We start from the raw sequence: 19440 nt of genomic DNA on the forward strand, positions 1-19440 counted from the left end.
ATTTTTATTATTACATAGTATAAATTGTCATAAGGATAGCCCGAAATACGAATTTCAAATTGTTACTAAATTTTAATTAAATGCCCTATGCATGCCTTATGGATGCTTAAGCGATAACATAGCCCTCTATCGTAGCTTCTTATCAAAATGTATATGAACAAAGCTATAGAATTAACGGGAATGAATCAAAGTGCCGAACCAAAACAAATAATTTCCAAAAAAAAGCTCATAGATATATTTTCTTTCTTAAATAATATAATTGACTGTTATTGGAGAATTAGTAGCTACTGTATTAATGCTAGTTAATAATTGGGCTATTTTTATAAATTCACCTTCAAGTGAAATAAACAAAAAGCAACAGTTTCTCAACAAATACAGTTAATTATTACAGGGTAAAAAATTGAATTGACAACAAATTTCATAAGAACGGAAAAGTATCGTTCCGTGATATTCAATGGGCCTGTAATTTTATTGTTTCAACGGTTTAGTAACAGCACGACAAACGATGCAATGAATTTAGTTTGTATTGTTTGACCACGGCGTTGAGTGGTGTCCCGAAAATTATTGAACTTAAAAAATATTCTATTACAAGAATATTTTTTAGTGTGACTTTCAATAGTAAAATCTAGAACAAAACAATAACAAATAAATTTTAAAAACGGTAAAGACGGATTTTTTAGTCATGCCCGGTGTAATTTTTATTGTAAACGTCCCACAAAAACAACACCAGGAAGATATGAAGGAAAAATACATGAAAACGGATGCTTTGGAAAAAGAAAAATATGAAAACACATTTCAAATTGTGAACGAACTGAAAGAAAAAAAGTTTGGTACGAAAAAAGATGACCGTTATATGGAAAATAATACTATTACTATTTTGAAAAGCAAATCAATAGATTATTTGAACAAAGAAGATGCAACATCTAATTTATTTAAGTCACATAGTGAAAAGACTTTAAATTCAGAGGACTTGTCGTCAGACAGCAGTGGAAGTTTGAAAACGTCATGGCGGGATATAAAACAAATTATAAAACCTAAAAAGAATAAGTTTCGAATATCTACACCCGTTCGTGGTGTTGATATTTTAAACGCTTTTCATTGGGACACGCCGCTGGAAAAAGTTAGTACATTTTAATAAGAATCTCATATTTTTTTAATTAAAGCAATCCGTGTAACATAAAAATCAAAACTTGATATAAAATGAATCAATTTAAAAGGAAAATAAGAATTGAAAATCTTTAAGCGTCTTTGTTACTACAAAATTTCAAATTTGTACAGATAATTTATAACATACTCGTACATCTCCGGAGGCAGCAAAGGTCCGTTTATAACTTATCTGTACTGGCCCATGTCGCAAATTGTGTCGGCATGATGTTGATGTAGTTTTATTGGTTCCAGAATTCACTAAACATCAGACTCTTAGCTTATCCCATTGAGGCTTGTCCACTTTATCTGAGCTAAACGGACTTGTAAAAAAAATAAAGTTATGCAGACGGTTAAAAAATTGAGTAAATTTTTTTTAGTAAACTTTATTGGACCACATAATAAAAAATTCTAGCACACCACATTTTACTTAGCTTCTTCGAGTCATAGACATAATTCAATATAGGTACGTTCACACTGTAGTTAAAAAAAATTAAGTCCAAATGTAAATTTAGTAGTAAATACGTAACCCGAAACCGTATTCAAAACAATGAATATTGTCATATAAAAGTAACAAATGTGAGTTTATTATTTAGTATTTCATAGCTTTTATTTCTTATCACAAACTGTACTAACAAAAATCATACTTCCGACTCGTGAGAACCAAGAAAATACATTCAATACATGTACAATGCTCTAAACAATTAAATAGTATACGTAGGTAAAATTTTAGTAATTTAAAGCCTATCCTATTTATAGATTCTGTCCGAAGTAGTTCTACGCTTGGGTGTAGAAAATGCTTCGTGGTCAAGAACTAATGACAACAAATACTGGCAGGTAATAAAAAATATTACAGCAACTCAGTCACATTCTAATATAAAACTTACTTGGCTTGATTGATTTACGAAAAAAATCAGTTACAATAGAATTTAACATTTAGCCACAATACATGAAATACGTGACCATAGTGCAAATTGTCCAACACAATAGATTCGCATCCAAAAGCAAGGGTCTAATAGTTTTATGAATCCGTCATAAAAATAACGTCCGTCACATAATGTCTTATTGTTTTAACAGACTTCAATTTCACAAAAAGAAGGCGGCTCTAGAATACTCTTGTACATTTTTACCAGCATTAATTTAACTTAGTCATGATGTGGCGTAACAAAAATTCGACACAGGTTATCAAAACTTGCGCATTTTCAGTTAACACCGACATAAAGGGTTTATTTAAGTTTCCTTTATATCAAAAAAATTCACCGTTTTCATTTTTAGATTGACATATAGTATAAACTATATTCGTTTGCATTCTTTAAAAAAAACCTAAAAAAATGATCTCCAAATATTTATTCGACTAAAACTAAACGGTCTTCTCCAACAGGTTATATTTTCTGTAGAATCAGGAAACTCGTGTGAAGAACTGCTTCTAGTTTTGCGAACATTGGGCATCGGCTCTCGCTACCAATCTTCTATTAGTGTGGTCCCCAGCGCTTTGTATTACAAATCCACTAACAGCTTAGAATACCAACGACAACAACTTGGCTTTGAAAAGTGAGTCCTAATTTAGTGTTTTTGGGAGTCAATTTGAACTAATGGCACTTTTGTAAGTCAAATGGACCTCATTTTATTCGCCAAGAAAGGTACGCCGGCCTCAAGACAACACCACGTTACTGAAGTTAATAATTATTACAATATCAATACAGTTATACCTCTTAAGAAACATTAAATAGGTAAGACTGTAAATAATAAGATATAATATAATAATATAACATGTTCACATAACACACGTTCCGGAAGCGAAGGCAGTATTACTACTATTGAAACAAAGATGAAATTTTGACCTCATCTGCATATATTTATTTATAAGAAATAAGAACCATTTATTCATCACTAGAACAGACAGAAGGATAAAGATTTAATTAATTATATATTTAAACTTTTGGCTAGAACAGTAAAAATGCTACGGCTCACGATGTCGGTGCCTAGGCGTCTGTAGGCATTAGTTAATAATGAAAATTAAATAGGCTAGGAAATGATCCATTTGGTATACGGTATAAAGGTACATTAGAAAAAAAAGTAAATTGAGAATAAATGCTCTTTATTTGTTTCCAATGATATTTGCCTTTTCATAGATGGACGGACAATTGTGCTTACGAATCAATAGCACTGGAATTAAATGTCAAATATTTCAGTGAATCCAACACTGCGTGGTCTCGGTTCTCATCGTCGGTGCGCGCTCGGAACAACCTCGCCCAGGTCCTGCATGACGTCAGACGGGGTGCGGCATTGACGTTCGATTGGCTGTTCCTTCTTGTGGTCGCAGCGTTTGTTGCAGCTTTCGGTCTCGTCGAAAACTCAACTGTTATCCTAGTAGCTAGCATGCTTATTTCACCATTGATGGTACGAATTCAAAATTACAATGATATATAAAAGTCGATTGTATTGCTCTGATAAGTTTTTTTAGTGATATATTAAAATTAATATTTTTTAATTTTCAACCAATTCTTAGAAATTTCTAGATTCATCTTCGTCTTTATATAAAAAGTTTACCGATCTATTAACGGTGCTTTTAGGTACCTCAAGCACCGGTCACTGTCTTCGCCGAACCCATCGTTTGCGACTAATGGCTCGACCAGTAAATTAACCCATAGACACAGCCCACTAAGTTTCTCGCCGGATCTTCTCAGTGGGTCGCGTTTCCGACCCGGTGGTAGGTTTTACGAAGCACTGCTCTTACCAGGGCCGGTGTTAGCAACACTTCCGGTTTGAGCCCCGTGAGCACATCTATCTACACGTTAGGGTGAAGCTGAAATAGCCTCTCAACGTTATCAGCATAGGTAGGAAAAAAAAACATTCGTGACTAAGTTACTTCTCTGTCATAGGGTCCAATAACAGCAGCCACTCTGGGCACGGCCGTCCGCGACCCGTCTCTACAGCTGATGGGTATAATGCACGAGCTCTTAGGTTTGTTTCTGTCTTTGGTGATCGGTTTCATCTTTGGTCTGACGATCTGTGCTCTGGACGAGTGGTATGGAATGGTCGACGACTGGCCAACATATGAAATGATAACCAGGTAGGTAAACGTAGCCCTGGATTAAATTAGCACGCTTTTATTAGCTTCGAGTGAATGCACGTTTGTTTTTTATGCAACGAAATCTTTGAACGTCGTCTTCACCCACTTCAAGACCTTCGATTAACTTTAATATTTGCAGACGCATCGCGGTTCAATCACAATACACTGATTCAACTTCGCTTTAATTTCTTGATCAGTATCAACAGAGCTTAGCCGACTTAACCTAATAGGTGTATGTTATAAAGAATAAAAAAAAAAAAACACAGAATAAAAAAGAGAAGTTTGTCATCTGACATTGCTATTTAAGCGTGTCCTTTATTTTAGAAACTATATATATTTTATTAATTACTAACTGACCCAGCAGACTTCGTAGCGCCTCAATCGATAAATAAAAGACCTAAGCTTTTGTATAAAATAAACTTATAACAAACAAAAGGAATCCGTCCGAGGGGGGCACATCAAAGGAAAAACAAAATTGTTATTTTTATTGTTATAATTATAAATTGCGTAATTACTGGTGGTAGGACCTCTTGTGAGTCCGCGCCTAGTCCTAGTCCGTCGAGTAGTATCTTTTGAGTAGTCGTGGCCTAAAGGATAAGACGTCCGGTGCATTCGTATCTAGCGATGCGAAGGAAAACCATCGTGTAATTAAAATCAAACCCGCAAAATTATAATTTGTGTAATTACTGGTGGTAGGACCTCTTGTGAGTCCGTGCAGGTATGTACCACCGCCCTGCCTATTTCTGCCGTGAAGCAGTAATGCGTTTCGGTTTGAAGGGTGGGGCAACCGTTGTAACTATACTGAGATCTTAGAACTTATATCTCAAAGGTGAGTGGCGCATTTACGTTGTAGATGTCCATGGGCTCCAGTAATCACTTAACACCAGGTGGGCTATGAGCTCGTTCACCCATATAAGCAATAAACAAAAATTAAAAAAAAAAAAATTTCGAGCATTATCATATTTATCGACCTTTTAAACCTTTTCTGGACTTCCACGAATAATTCAAGACCAAAATTAGACAAATCGGTCTAGCCGTTCTCGAGTTTTAGCGAGACTAACGAACAGCAATTCATTTTTATATATTATATAGATTAAATGGGAACAATTTTAAATTATCTATATTTTTAATCAGGCATCTTATATTGAGTTGAGTCGGTTTCCAAAATGATATTGCTACGGTACGTTGTTATAGATGTGAGCTGCATTCTTTATGGGTAGGAATAGCAATAGCAATACCGAGCGGTGCTGGAGTAGCATTAGCTGTACTAGGAGAGTACACGGCGTCTCTTGTCGGAGTCGCTATTTCAGCTTCTTTACTGCCACCAGCGGTTAACGCTGTGAGTATTAGAAGTACACTCTTTTCAAATGCCTAATTACAAATACTTAATTACAATTCTTATTAATAAAACGTATATTTAACGTTTTATTCTGTATAATTTTTACGTTTATAACAGTCAAGCATTTTAATTACCTATTAGTATCAAGGTCTCAAGGAAATTTTTTATCTTTCGGCGCATACTGAATGCCTTCGTTCACCGACGATTATTCGTCTTTTCAAATTATCACTTTTGCGACGTACCATGCCATTCTGGAATGACATCTTTTCCTCGCTGTTTTCTAAGCACATAGATAGTCTTTTTTAACCGATATCGCTAATGTTCAAGTACCTACGAAGTGACGAGCCTTATATAGCTCAGTATTTTTTTTTATTATTAATTCAATATTAAGACTTAAATTACAATGCGATGTTACAAAATTAAAACTACAAGTACTTTTACGGTTTAATCTCGCGATCTTACACTTTACAGTTACTGTTATTGTACTGGTGGTAGGACCTCTTGTGAGTCCGCGCGGGTAGGTACCACTACCCCGCCTATATTTGCCGTGAAGCAGTAATGCGTTTCGGTATGAAGGGTGGGGCAGCCGTTGTAACTATACTGGAGACCCTAGAACTTAAATATATCTCAAGGTGGGTGGCGAATTTACGTTGTAGATGTCTATGGGCTCCAGTAATCACTTAACAGCAGGTGGGCTGTGAGATCGTCCACCCATCTAAGCAATAAAAAAATATAAAAAAAGAAAACTTCGAAAATCGAAGAAAATATTGCCATGTTATAATACTACGTTCGTAAAATTACTGCGTTATTTGCACCATTCTATTATTACCGCAAATACGCGTTCATTTTTAAAGTGGCGGTTAGACTTTCTTCATTTTCGTCGGTTAATTTCGTCGGAGGCTTACGACAAACATCAAATGGGATCTTTTAAATGAAACAGCATTGTAATTTTGTTTTATTTTAAGGGACTCCTCTGGGCCATGTCATTAGTTCGTTTGATCGTCCCAGTACAAGAATCTCGATGGGCTGTAACAAGACCCCTTGAGTTGGTTAAACTCGGAACGGCGTCTCTTTGTCTCACATTAGTAAACATCGCGTGTATATTTGTAGCCGGAGTGGCAGTCTACAAGGTATGCAAATATTAATATACCAAAATTATGCTGTGTGCTTAGTGCCAATTTTTTAACTTCTCGTCTCGTCTCTTCTACGACTTAGGAACACTGTTCCAACTCCATACAAATTTGAGTTAACTTTTACACGATCGAGAATTTAAAAAAACTGGTACTAAGGACCCTGAAACCAAATTCGAAATGTTGGCTCTAAATTTTTTGAATGTCTTCAAAATTGACGTGAAGGATTTTTAGAAGCTTTTTTTATCGCACCCATAGACATTACAACGTGTCACTACCCATTTTATTGTGTAACGGTACAAACATTCTGAAACGATTCATACCGAAACGCCATAGACACGACCGAATAGACAGGGTGGGTAGCACCACCCTGTCTATTCGGGATCAGAATACCTATGCGGGATCAGAATACGCCCTACCGTCAGTATTTAGTAATATCCTATAATACTAAAGTAGATAGAGTCAGTGGATCATTGATAATGAAAGTATCGGCTATATGGTTGTTTTGCCTATTGGTACTTTTCACTATTATCGGTAAGAGCTGTATCTAACAATGTAGTGAAATTCAAAAAAATCTAGGGCTCATTTTGTATTCGATACTAATGAAAAAAAACAAGAATCGTTCGTAAGCATTTCTGTCACACAAATCGTCAAAGTTCCTAGATTGATGAATTTGATTACAGGTTAAAAAAGTATGTTCCCTCAGCGAAAGGGACATTTCATGGTGGGTGGGCAATAAAAATCGATTGAACGATTGTGATCAAGACATAAAAGAAAATAGCAAGATATTCGATGAAGTATACAGGTAAAAAAATAATAATATTCTTTCCTAGAAATTCCTTTAAATTAAAAAAAACCATACGGCTTTAAATATCAATAAAAAAAGGTAGTTACAAATTTTAGCTTCTTTCAGCACACACTTTATTCGACTTCCAAAATTATAGCTTATAATATAATTATAGCATATCGATCTCATACATTTTAATCTATATTTACGTGAGATAATTGGAGAATAATGGAATATGCATTTGTTTGTTTTTATTTTATGTTTCAATGCACCTACCATTATTTTCCCTGCAGCAAATTTGGTTAACAGACAGATAATGACTTAGGCATGAAGTCTGCCAGCGAATGCATGTAAATATCTCAAGAGGAATAAATAATAAATAAAATAAATACATATTTTTTATTTTTCAAATTCATGCTTTCTGCCCCCGTTCTATCATTTCATCTTTACAATTTCCCATATTTTTTCAGCAAGTGGTGCAATGAGGCTGACAAGATAAATCGAAAAGAGGAGGGGGTCCTGCCATCTGTCATTCACAGTGACACCGTCACGTACCGCCGAAACCAAGGAATCGACCGACAGAAAGCCCAGAATATTGAAACTGTCTTCTCAGAAATGTGCGTAAGAACACTTTTATTGTAAACTAGCAGCCCGCTCCGGCTCCGCTCGGGTCTTTAACAAAAATTTCAACTTTTTTTTTATTTTTTATAATTAAAGAACACTTATTGCGGCATAACTATAATAGTTAGACATACGCTGTCGCGACACTTTTTGTAAATAATAATGTAGTATATTATTTTATTCAATCATCAATAGTTTTCGCAGGGCACGCGATGTAAAAAATATTTTAGGTAATTTTTTTACACCTTGAGTTACATTATTGGAGTTTTAGTAAGGATCCCTAATTTTTTTCAAAAAAGATTATAGCCTGTCACTCGGAAATAGTGTAGCTTCCCAACAGTGAAAGAATTTTTCAAATCGGTTCAGTTGTTTCGGAGCCTATTCAATACAAACAAACAAACGTTTCCTATTTATAATATTAGTATAGAAGTATAGATAACAAAATAAATAAAAAAACACCAAATTTTCAAACGCTTCATAAATATTTTAGAAATATTACTCCATCATAATACTTTTAGCAACGACGAACGCTTCCAGTGTATTTGAAGTGGAAGAATTACATTTTAGAATATGCAAACATAAGTCACAAGCGGCAACAGTCGCTTCCAATCAATGTGTAAAGGAATCTTTCTCACATCAGAAACTTTCTAGAACAAAGTCATTGTTCATAAATAATATATTTACACAATAGGTACACCCCTTTAGGCAGTAGCTTGGCTGGGGCCCTGGCATTGCTGAAGCCGTGAACAACGGTCACTCACTATCGGGTAGCGATTAGGTTCGTCTGTCCAAAAAGACAATAAATAATGTTTTTCTTTTAGGCACAATGAAACTTATACGCCGCTCGATGACAATAAGGAGAACATTATAAATAACAAACTGAATAACACTCCTAAGATTGACAATCAAAGCGATCGTGGGACTGATAAGAAAGGTAGTTTTTACAGTCCAGAGAAAGAATTTCAAAAAGAAGAAACTGAAAAGAACAATTACCCTATATTAGAACCTTCGATCAACAATAGTAACTAGATTTCGGGTCGGTGCAGAAAATCCGTCTCGTCAAATAACAGCTCACTTGAAATGTGAGCTGTTATTTTGTTTAGTTCACTTCAAACACAGCCAATGTCAACCCGTCTCACAATGCCGCAGTGTCTATTCAAAAGTTGCAAAAATAATGCCCGAAAAAGCAATTTAACGGCTGAAGTATCTTACTTTCGGTAAGTACATGAAGTATAAACTATATTTTAGGCTTTAAACTAATAAATAATATTAAATTTTGAACAAAATTACCGATTTTTAGCCACCGCTACAAATGTTGGCCAAGGCTCGGCCAACTCATGGACAAACTTTTGCTTAACAGAACAGTAAATGCATGGAGTAGATTTGTGTTGTAATATTTTTTTTTTAAAATTTGTTAGCATTACTTCAAAATTAGTTGGTTAAAATTGTTTAATGCTGCTTTTGTGTCTGTTTGTTGGACTCTCATTAGATACTTAGCTTTCCATTTTTATTTTAGCTTTCCTAGCAATCACGTGTGCAGAATGGATCTCGATGGTCGCCAGAGAAACAAGAGATGACTTTTATAAGCCAGCTAAGATCTCCGCTTATTGACACTGGACATCTTTGCCTTCCGTGCTCACGGCTACTGAAACGTGGCCGAAACTTTGTTATAAAAATACCGCGCTTGAAACCGTTTAAACGTTGTTTTATTATGTGCACTGGTCGCGAAAACTTAAAAATAAATATTACACAAAAACGTAACGCTAATAAAATAATAAGTAATGTATAGATACTAACAAACATACATTTCCAAAACATAAAAAGTAAACAACTAAAGTTTTACTTTAATTCATTAATAAATTATTTTAGTGTTCAGCGCGACTCCCTTACTTCCTGTAGTAAATAGAAATCGGCATTTCAAGAAGCAAAAATAAATAAAGCAAAACGATGTTAGTTCTCAGAGCAATTAAGGGAAAAGTTACTTTATTTGTTGTCTCTTAAGATTGATTTAACATTAAAAGTTGTTTAAAATATGTCTTTTTATTGGTAAGTGACAGGAGTAATTTATTGCTTTGCTCGTTTTATGTGACGAATGATCGTAAGTATTAGATAATGTTTTGGAGATTTGTGACTTTATTACTAGGTGCCATAGTTGTAATTAGTTTGAACGTAAAAGTGTTTCAAAACTTTTTTCTCCGTTTGTTAGTAAATGAATATAGCTATATAAGTATACATTCACGCGGACAGTTTTTGCTTTAATTTTGTACGTATCCCTTTATCTAGTTACTATTGTTGATCGAAGATTAGAACCATCGCTTAGTTATACTGTAGATTCTCGAAATCCTGTCATTATGTTAGAGTCTAGATCTTTCCATGTTTAATTTATTTGTGAATTCGCTTTAGGAGCTACTAAGTTTATTCGTGATAAAATACATTTGTTTACTTTACAGTTTCGTTAACACCATGCTTTTTAAGATTTTTAAAAGAATAAAATGTTCAAGTAGTTACTAGTTTTTCAATTGTTCCAACTTCAAGGCTAAATTTACGATCGTGAGGTTTACTAAGCTCATAACACGTTATGTATCAACCTTTCCACTTGTGTATTATCATCTTCAGTTATCTCAACGCGTTCCAGTAGAACTTTTTAATTAACGAGTCCATCATAAGTAGACTAGAACACGCCAAGTACGTTAATTAAGTCTTAATGATCTTGAATATTGTGTTAACAAAGTTGTGGTGTTGTAAATAATGAAAAGTTATTTCATTATAGACTGAGACAGTGTCAAGTATACGGCCATGCCGTCAGGGGTTATATTCGTTGTTTGTATACCCTCAAGTAATTATGAATATATTTTAAAATTCGGAAAACCTAAGGATTTAATAGACATTAATGATTTCGCACCAAAACCCTTTCGCGTTGCTTTGGAATTGAGGGGCAAGAGATCCTTAAACATTCCTGTACATTTGACACAAGAACAATATTGCGATCAAGCATTCACTCAATTGGAGAGTATTAAAGAAGAACATTTTTTTACAATGGAGAACGTAAGTAGGCCTTCGAAATTACGAACACTTTTAAATACCTTTTTATAGATAAAATGGGTTGTTAAATATATTTTTTATCGATAACTTACAGTAGAGACATTATACTGTAACTGAAAATTTCTCTAAGAGATTCTCATATCACAGATTTTACAAGAACTTTTGAAAAAACTTCGCATAGAACACGTAGTGTGGGTGAGTGATAAAGTGGGCAATTATCACGAGGTCATATTCCCTGTTAAAACCGGGGACCAATGCGAAACGTTACTTCATTGTTTAACGCAACTTGGTATCGGTGTCAAATGTAAATCTATAGTGAGGTACGTTGATTTTATAATTTATTAAATTTAAAACGTTCGAATTTATTTTAAAAAAACTTCTTACTTCAAAACTATTCTAATACTTCTACTACAGCTATGAAATTGGCGTTTTGTACGGGAGGAATATAAAGTCATTTATTTTTTTGTAAAATATTTTTAATTAATCAAAGTATGCACCGTTGTTATCTTTGCACTTTTGTCATCTCATAGGTAGTTCATTGATCCCTTTACTAACAAAAACATGGGGGCGAGAATCAATAAACTCTTTGAAGGCGGTTTGGACTGCCGCATCGTGTCTGGACCATACGTCGTGCAACACAGAGTAGACTACCGCCCATCGATTTGCCTTTATCTTATGCTAAGTACAACTTCACGAAATGTATATTATATAAACGTATTTTCTGTGATTAGCTTAGCTGCCGGCTTAAGTTACATTTTTCCCTCTTAGCTTCGTTACTATGACTGCTTTTGATGACTTCAGGCAAATCGAGCACATCAACTTCCAACCTTCAAAAACGTCGGATTCTAAGTTATTTTAACCTGTTATTAAAAATAAAGACATTGAAAAGAAATTGCATAACAACTTGAATAAGTACAAGTAGGTACTATACCTACCACTAGGGGAAGTCGACTTACAAGATGACCTACCATTAGCAATAGCGCATTTTTATTGACAACTTTTGATTTTCATTTGAAAGTTATTTCATAAGAAATAACGCAGTATGGAAGATAATTTAAGCTTAATTGATTATGCTTAAATGATTAGTGATTTGCAGTGTTTTGCCATGTAGTGTCGTGCACTCGGCAATCGATGATGATCTAAATGACGATGAAACCATATTGTAAGTTTTTTGTAACTAATCCATGTATTTTTACTAATTGCTACATCAAATAAATTCGTAAAAACGTTCGTTCAGGCGCCAAACAGAAGACGCGAAAAGATGGAGAAGTTTCGTTGAATCAATAAGGTCAAAATTGACAGTGAAACAAGTAGTAGACGGAGTTCGCGGAGGTGGAGAGTTATCATTTGATTATCTTACTCTTATCTTAACAGCTGAGTAAGAAATACTTATTTATTTATTTCCTAAGAAAAACATCGCTGTTTTTCATTGTTTATTCCCACACGCGGAAAAGGAACTGGGCTTCCCTTTTGAACCCCGCTGCACTATAAAACTGAATACAAGTATTATTTTATATTTTTATTTTAGTCTACACTAAAGCTTGCTTTTAATAAATAAGACATAAACTACCTCATTACGTCTGTAGGTAAACGTTATATTTTTCAGCTCTCTGGCAGCTTTGGGTCTTGTTGAAAATAACGCGTCTAATATAGTAGCGGCAATGCTGGTATCTCCTTTAATGGGTCCGGTGATGTCTATAACTTTCGGCACAATAATAGCCGATAGGAGTCTAATAAGGAGCGGTTTTGAAAGTCTAATTGTGGGCATGATCTTCTCTCTGATTTTTGGTTTCATATTTGGATTGATATTGGGAACGACTGAAATGCCTTGGGGATTTGGTGATTGGCCAACAGAAGAAATGAAATCACGGTAAAGTTAAAACCCGTATGAAAACGGTGTTCTCTTTATTGCAACTATTCGACAAAGAGGGTGCATTTTTAAGGTGTTTATTCCGTTCTCTAGAGGCAACGTACGATCACTTTGGATGGGCATTTTATGGGCACTAACTTCTGGAACTGGTGTAGCATTAGCTCTACTACAAGGCAGCGCGGGTCCATTAATCGGTATAGCTATTTCAGCATCTTTATTGCCACCAGTGGTGAATTGTGTAAGATAAACTCTGGATTTTGTTCGCTTTTTGATTATGACGTATTAAGCAGTGAGCATAATTCCGTTTCAAATTTCACAGGGTTTATTTTGGGGGTTGGCATGTATTTGGCTGCTATATCCAGGGATAAAAATGCCTCATATAAAAGGAGAATCTTACTTTGGAAACTCGTCATATCAACCTTTGTATCACGATTATATTCCAATAGAATTCGCCGTTAATGGTAACATTCTAATATCAATAATGATGATTTTAAAATTTGGTCTTAAAAGTTTTAATTTAGAATTTCCTTCACAGGTATTGTTAGTTGTTGTCTAACCATCGTAAACGTTATTTGTATTTTTATAACCGCCATAATATTTCTGAAGATAAAAGAAGTAGCAGCGCCCTATACTTCCAGCCCGGATTTAAGAAGATTTTGGGAGCAAGATATCAAAGTTGCTAGAGAAGCTAACAAATCTAATTTGCGAGACGAAGATGACGAAAGAACCGAGTAATTATGAGTTTTTGTAATCGTTGTAATAAATATCTTCGTTTTTAATCACAGCTTTGCCGCGCGACGTTACTGATGAATATAAACGACGGTGACCAGTCAAATTCATTCGAAGAAAACAAAAAAATACTATAGTCTCCATTCCCCATTTACTCTTTTAAAAGCCCTTAATTTTACAGATTAGTTTTAGACGACCTTAAAGAAACAGACGAAAGCATGAAGGAAAAATTAGAAGCAGCCGTCGAAGAGGCTCTGAATGACGAAACGTACAGGAAAGTGAAAAGAATGAGTTATCAAAGTCACAACGCCGACGAGGTGATTACTATTGAAAACTAGTGTCTGCACGACACTGCTAGATAAGAACTCATGGTCACTTCAGCATTATACGAGCCGATAAAATCACTTGACAACCTTAGATAATTCAAATTGTTTTTTTTTCATTTAAATTTATTTAAATTGCGTATCTGTTCATAGGTTACCTTACAAACCCTAATCCAAATTCTAATCATTAATACTTATACAGTTTAGACGATAATTAACGGTTTTGAATCAGGCCAGAAATAATTTTATTCTATCGAACAGATTGGCAGAACTATTGGACACCAAACTTCAAAACGATCTAGTATTTATTCAGATGCCTCTACGCCGGTAACAAAAGCTAACAGTGAAGACATAGCCGCATTGGATAAACTGCTTACGTCGATTCTCGGGATCAAGGATATCAACCGAAGATCATTTATTTCGCAACGTGATGCTTCGAGGATCAATAACATGCCCTCTATTGCGGAATTGGGGAACAGACGATCAGAATCTACACCCGATCGCATTGCGGAAGACTCTATAATAATGAGCGTAATAAATAATTTGAAAACAAATATGAATAACAGTTCTTCTGACGAAACCTTTCTAACACCTGCATGAACAAAAATTGTCAATCAAACATAATCAAATCGGTAGTTTGTTGTTGAAGAATGCTTTAACTCGTAAAGGGATTAGGGCTTGGCATAAAACACTACTTTCATACGCACGTATATAATTGACTTTATTTCAAAGATTAACAAAAATAAATTAACATTTGTACATTTCAAACATTGTAAACTATTTTTATTAAATTTCATTTAATATCACAGCAAAGCTCTTTATTTCAACAAATCATATCCATTAAAATACATTGTTGTACATAAAACAGACATAGCGGTGACTACTAGTTTTTTTAAACTTTGGTAAACAATTTCATTTGGTCCCTATAATTTTATCTTTAGATGAGCTTTTCAAGCCTTTACTATGTTTCACTTGTGATGTATAAATATCGTAACCTAATGAGATCGTGTTGTCGTATAAAACTCTATACCGCGTTGGCAGAAAGTAGAAATTTATAATCTGCGCTGGCGGCCAGACCATCCACTCAGCACGATATAGCGTTAAAAATTTACTTCTCACTTCCTCCTTAAAATTCTGTAGTGGATTCTCTTCGAACAATGCGACACTTCCGAAAAATGTTATAATCATAATTGGAGAGAATATTAATTGGTCTAATAGCAATTTTTTCGCTACCATATCGTACGTTTTTCCTATAATAAATTTATCTAAAACTTTGTACCAATGATGGCACAGAACACCCACAGCAACTCCAGAGAACCCCATATGCATAGTCCTTTTGAAGTCATACTTTTCCTGTTCACCGACGGATATCTCATAACATTGTTCAAGTAAATCACCCACTGACGACAACGTTACAGATATAGTCACATTTGTGTAAAACAAATATTTGTCACTGAAAGATACTTTAACGGCTTTTTTTAAGCGTGTTACCGAACTTGAACTACGTATGTTTGTTGCTAGTTTCCTCCACGTGATGCCGATTGCCTGCATTTTCTGTAAAAGAGGTTTTGTTATTAATACGATGCTACATAAAAACGCACCTTTATGCACCTAAACCTAATAAATATTTAGCTCAGGTATTCGTTTGGTGTGCTGTCGTTTGTCGCGACAATCGAAAAAATGACATTAGATTGTGGTACCTAACAGGTTTTTTTCAGTGTTTTCAGTAAGCTCCCGTAAGCCTTTCAAGCTAGATAGGTTCAAACCCTCAATTGACTATGTAAGACCACGCTTCGTCGCTGTAGCGGTAATATCCAACGTATAGGTAGCCTCAGCATCAGAAAGTCCGTATGTGGTGCTCTGGTTTTTTAATAGCACAAGCGATAAAAGTAATAACGAAGTCTAGATCAACCTGGTGCTTACCAAAGTCTATTAATCGAGATATGACATCGAAGTTTTAATTCTATTAAAAAGGGCTGACCCACCCTTCAAAACGGAACGGAAGAGTGCTTCGCGGCAACAAAGGTAATGCCGGTACCTAACAATACGGGCTTATATATACTACTCCTTATCACCAGTAATTACTAAAATTTATTATTTTTTCGGACTTAATTACACGATGTTATTAGTTTATCGTGACAGTTGGTTGCAGCAGGGTTAGGTATGCATTTTTTTTTAAATGTCGCCGCGCTTACTGCGTATGCCTTACACCGGATGCTTTTTCCTTTTCGCCACAACTTCTCTTTCTATTACAGGATCACAAGCATTTCAGTATCTATTAGTTTATTAGCTAATAAAACAAAAGCAGAGTAGATGAGTAAGATTTTCATAGTAATTAAATAAAACCATAAATAAATCGAAATTAAAAAAAGTGTACAACATATATCGTGATTTTATGTGTTTTTTTAGTGTATTTACTAAAATTGGGTTAATATATGTATATGGTGTTGTTCAAAAGTATGGAAAAACAAATGATCAATGGACAATTAAATCATAATTTCATGAAACACTTCTAGTGCCAGGAACTCACATAAAACGGTTGATGTATGTGCAATAATTCAATGTATATGAATTACATTTAAACAATGTCAAAAAAATACAAACTAAATATTTTGTGTTTATAAAACAAACATTTACCATGTCATTGTGTTAAATAGCAACAACGTAAACATTATTCCATTATTTTTTCAATTATTAATTTTGGTATTTTTGCCAAAATACAAAAAGTACTGTTAAAAAAATTAATTACAAAGCAAACAAAAATATTCATGGGTTTATTTTATTTTTCATTTTCTTTGTGTTTATTCCTTCTTCTGTTTTCTATGTTTTACTTGAGATGTGTAAATATCATAACCAAGAGATATGGTATTGTCATAAAGCACCCTGTATTTTGTTGGTAAAAAATAAAAATTTATTATTTGCGCAGGTGGCCACACTACCCATTCAGCCTTGTACAATGTCCAAAATTTATCTCTCACTTCTTCATCAAAGCTCTCTAAAGGCTTCTCTTCAAAAATAGCAACAGTGGCAAAAAAAGAAAGAATAATAATGGGAGAACAGATACACTGGTCCAGAATTAACTTTTTTAGTACCATATCGATTGTTTTGCCAACAATTATCTTATCCAAAAAATTATACCAATTGTGACATATTATTCCAGCAGTGAAACCAGAAAATGCCATATGTGCAGTCCGCTCGTAATCAAATGTGTTAATATCTTTTATACTTAATTCATAGCTTTGTTGTATAGTATCACCAAGTGAGGATATCCCTACTGATAGAAAAACATTCGTATAAAGTAGATATTTTCTTTGGAATGCAACATTTACAGTTGTTTTGTAGGTTTTATATGCTTTTGACAATAATTGCCTGACCAACTTCATAACCAAAGCATCATAAATCTAGAACAATCAAACATGTTTAATCGTTAAATAAATAACGCTTTTGGTAACTAATTCTAATTATTGTATTCTACTTAGGAACATTTATCATTTAAAAAAATAATGGTCAATAAACAACTGAATTCCGATGCCTTTTAAAAATTTACTTGATCAAGATGTGTGCGCACTTCCTGATTTTATTATTCTATGGTAAGACGGTTTTTCGGTGGTAATAGTTGCTAACTGTGTTTACAAGTACGGAATATATTTGGTAAACGAAAGTTTACTGTCATTCATATTTTGTATTCCTTTTTGATCAAATCAAAATAAATTGAAAAATCAATTACCTACCTAACATAAGTCGGTTTGGCGAGTGCCAAACGTGTCTTTCTATCGTATTACATAACTTTCAAACATTTACAGTGCCTATCCCCAACTTTAATGTAGATAACCTTAAAAATTGAAATTTCCGCAAATTTTTCTGACATTGGTCATGCCTTGTGTATATGTCACTTAAAGTAGTAGACAGTAATAGTTTTATTTTTCCAACTGGAAAGCCAAAGTTGTCGTACCATGCTACCTAACCTTTTATATATATATTGGCAGACCCGGCCACACCCCGGTCATTGTTCTCGTCGAACCCGTCGCTTGCAACGACGAGCTCGACGAGTAAATTAACCCCAGACACAGCCCACTGAGTTTCTCGCCGACTCAGTGGGTCGCGTTTCCGATCCGGTGGTAGATTCTGCGAAGCATGGCTCTTGCTAGGGTTCGTGTTAGCAACGTCGTCAGGTTTGAGCCCCATGGGCTCACCTACCACTAAGGAGGAAACCTCTTTTTGGAGTATCCTAAGAAGTTAGTTTTCAAGGTGGGTTGCGCATTTACGTTAAAGATGTCTATGGGCTCCAGTAACCACTTAACACCAGGTGGGCTGTGAGCTCGTCCAACCATCTCAGCAATAAAAAAAAGCTACGTCCAGCGGCTTTGTTTTATTTTCCCATATTTGTGCACTTTAGGTGAATGAAGTTAGCCCCTCAAAAAATTTTTTTTTTCCTATTTTATACTTATTTTCTATTAATTCGTTTGTTCATCATTTGTTAATGATTGTTCACTGTTAATAATTGTTTGTTCTGTATTGATTTATTTAAAAAAAAATATTTAAAAATATACCTACAAGTTAGCCCCTCTAATGCAATTTTTAATATTTTTTCATCCTTAATGACTCGTAAATATTCATTTTCGATTGTTCTTATACAAAACACGTTTGTTCTCTTTCGAAATTACTCGTTTTTTGTTTAATTTACTATTTTTATTAGTTGAATAAATGTATGCAAAATATGTGTACTGCGCATGCGTCAACTATAATGCCTAAACTTTCTACGCGGTTTTAATCGTGAAAAAAAAAACAAATATAAATCCTGAAGGAGCAATTAATTGAAATACAGTTTAATTAAAAATATTAAAAAATAAATAAATGAAATAATGTGCATTGGCGTTAAGTTAGACCAAATACATTTTTTCCATCCTCTTACCTATCGTATTAAAATGTTATTTTACTAATATTAGGAATATAATTTCGACTGTGTAAAAAAGTTATTATAATGTATACCTATATTATCTCTTGAAAGATAAATAATGAACATATTTACTTATTTGTTTATATTACCTATGTGAACTCCCTATCTTTTTTATACCTTCATAACGATAAGTAGGAGGATGGAAAAAATGTATTTGGTCTAACTTAACGCCAATGCACATTATTTCATTTATTTATTTTATAATTTTGTTAAATTAAACTGTATACCAATTAATTGCTCCTTCAGGATTTATATTTGTTTTTTTTTTCACGATTAAAACCGCGTAGAAAGTTTAGGCATTATAGTTGACGCATGCGCAGTACACATATTTTTCATACATTTATTCAACTAATCAAAATAGTAAATTAAACAAAAAACGAGTAATTTCGAAAGAGAACAAACGTGTTTTGTATAAGAACAATCGAA

General features: G+C 34.1%; 3 protein-coding genes and 1 long non-coding RNA gene across 6 annotated transcripts; 2 read left to right on the plus strand and 2 right to left on the minus strand.

Moving 5' to 3' along the window:
* The first annotated feature begins 682 nt into the window (after positions 1–682).
* LOC101740472 (uncharacterized) lies at positions 683–10598 on the plus strand. Of its 2 annotated transcripts, none has more exons than XM_021351513.3 (11): positions 683–1120; positions 1903–1980; positions 2525–2694; positions 3336–3543; positions 4026–4216; positions 5411–5555; positions 6521–6685; positions 7369–7490; positions 7943–8089; positions 8915–9310; positions 9610–10598. In XM_021351513.3, exons 1-10 carry the CDS (start codon positions 683–685, stop codon positions 9120–9122), a joined length of 1872 nt encoding a protein of 623 aa, XP_021207188.1. In that variant the 3' UTR covers positions 9123–9310; positions 9610–10598. The 2 variants fall into 2 exon arrangements, with proteins under 2 accessions (XP_021207188.1, XP_062527095.1); XM_062671111.1 differs by having other exon boundaries at positions 8915–9099; positions 10404–10598.
* On the minus strand, positions 898–1513 carry LOC134199683 (uncharacterized). The gene is made up of 2 exons (XR_009974279.1): positions 1295–1513; positions 898–1111 (listed from the first exon to the last, which is right to left on the minus strand). It is a non-coding gene; the product is annotated as an uncharacterized LOC134199683 (long non-coding RNA).
* LOC101740339 (uncharacterized) lies at positions 10544–14865 on the plus strand. Its single transcript, XM_038013825.2, has 11 exons — positions 10544–10778; positions 10864–11138; positions 11283–11455; positions 12232–12297; positions 12373–12513; positions 12742–13005; positions 13099–13243; positions 13325–13466; positions 13541–13736; positions 13916–14051; positions 14319–14865. Exons 2-11 carry the CDS (start codon positions 10890–10892, stop codon positions 14655–14657), a joined length of 1851 nt encoding a protein of 616 aa, XP_037869753.1. The 5' UTR covers positions 10544–10778; positions 10864–10889; the 3' UTR covers positions 14658–14865.
* Positions 14753–17989, minus strand: LOC101736373 (mpv17-like protein 2). Of its 2 annotated transcripts, XM_062671127.1 has the most exons (3): positions 17789–17948; positions 16695–17458; positions 14753–15611 (listed from the first exon to the last, which is right to left on the minus strand). In XM_062671127.1, the coding sequence occupies exons 2-3, from the start codon at positions 16695–16697 to the stop codon at positions 14970–14972; spliced, it is 645 nt and encodes a 214-aa protein (XP_062527111.1). In that variant the 5' UTR covers positions 16698–17458; positions 17789–17948; the 3' UTR covers positions 14753–14969. The 2 variants fall into 2 exon arrangements, with proteins under 2 accessions (XP_062527111.1, XP_004931553.1); XM_004931496.5 differs by lacking the exon at positions 16695–17458 and having other exon boundaries at positions 17789–17989.
* Positions 17990–19440: the final 1451 nt, after the last annotated feature.

The sequence above is a fragment of the Bombyx mori genome, chromosome 11 (assembly GCF_030269925.1).
Source record: "Bombyx mori chromosome 11, ASM3026992v2".
Classification (NCBI taxonomy): domain Eukaryota; kingdom Metazoa; phylum Arthropoda; class Insecta; order Lepidoptera; family Bombycidae; genus Bombyx; species Bombyx mori.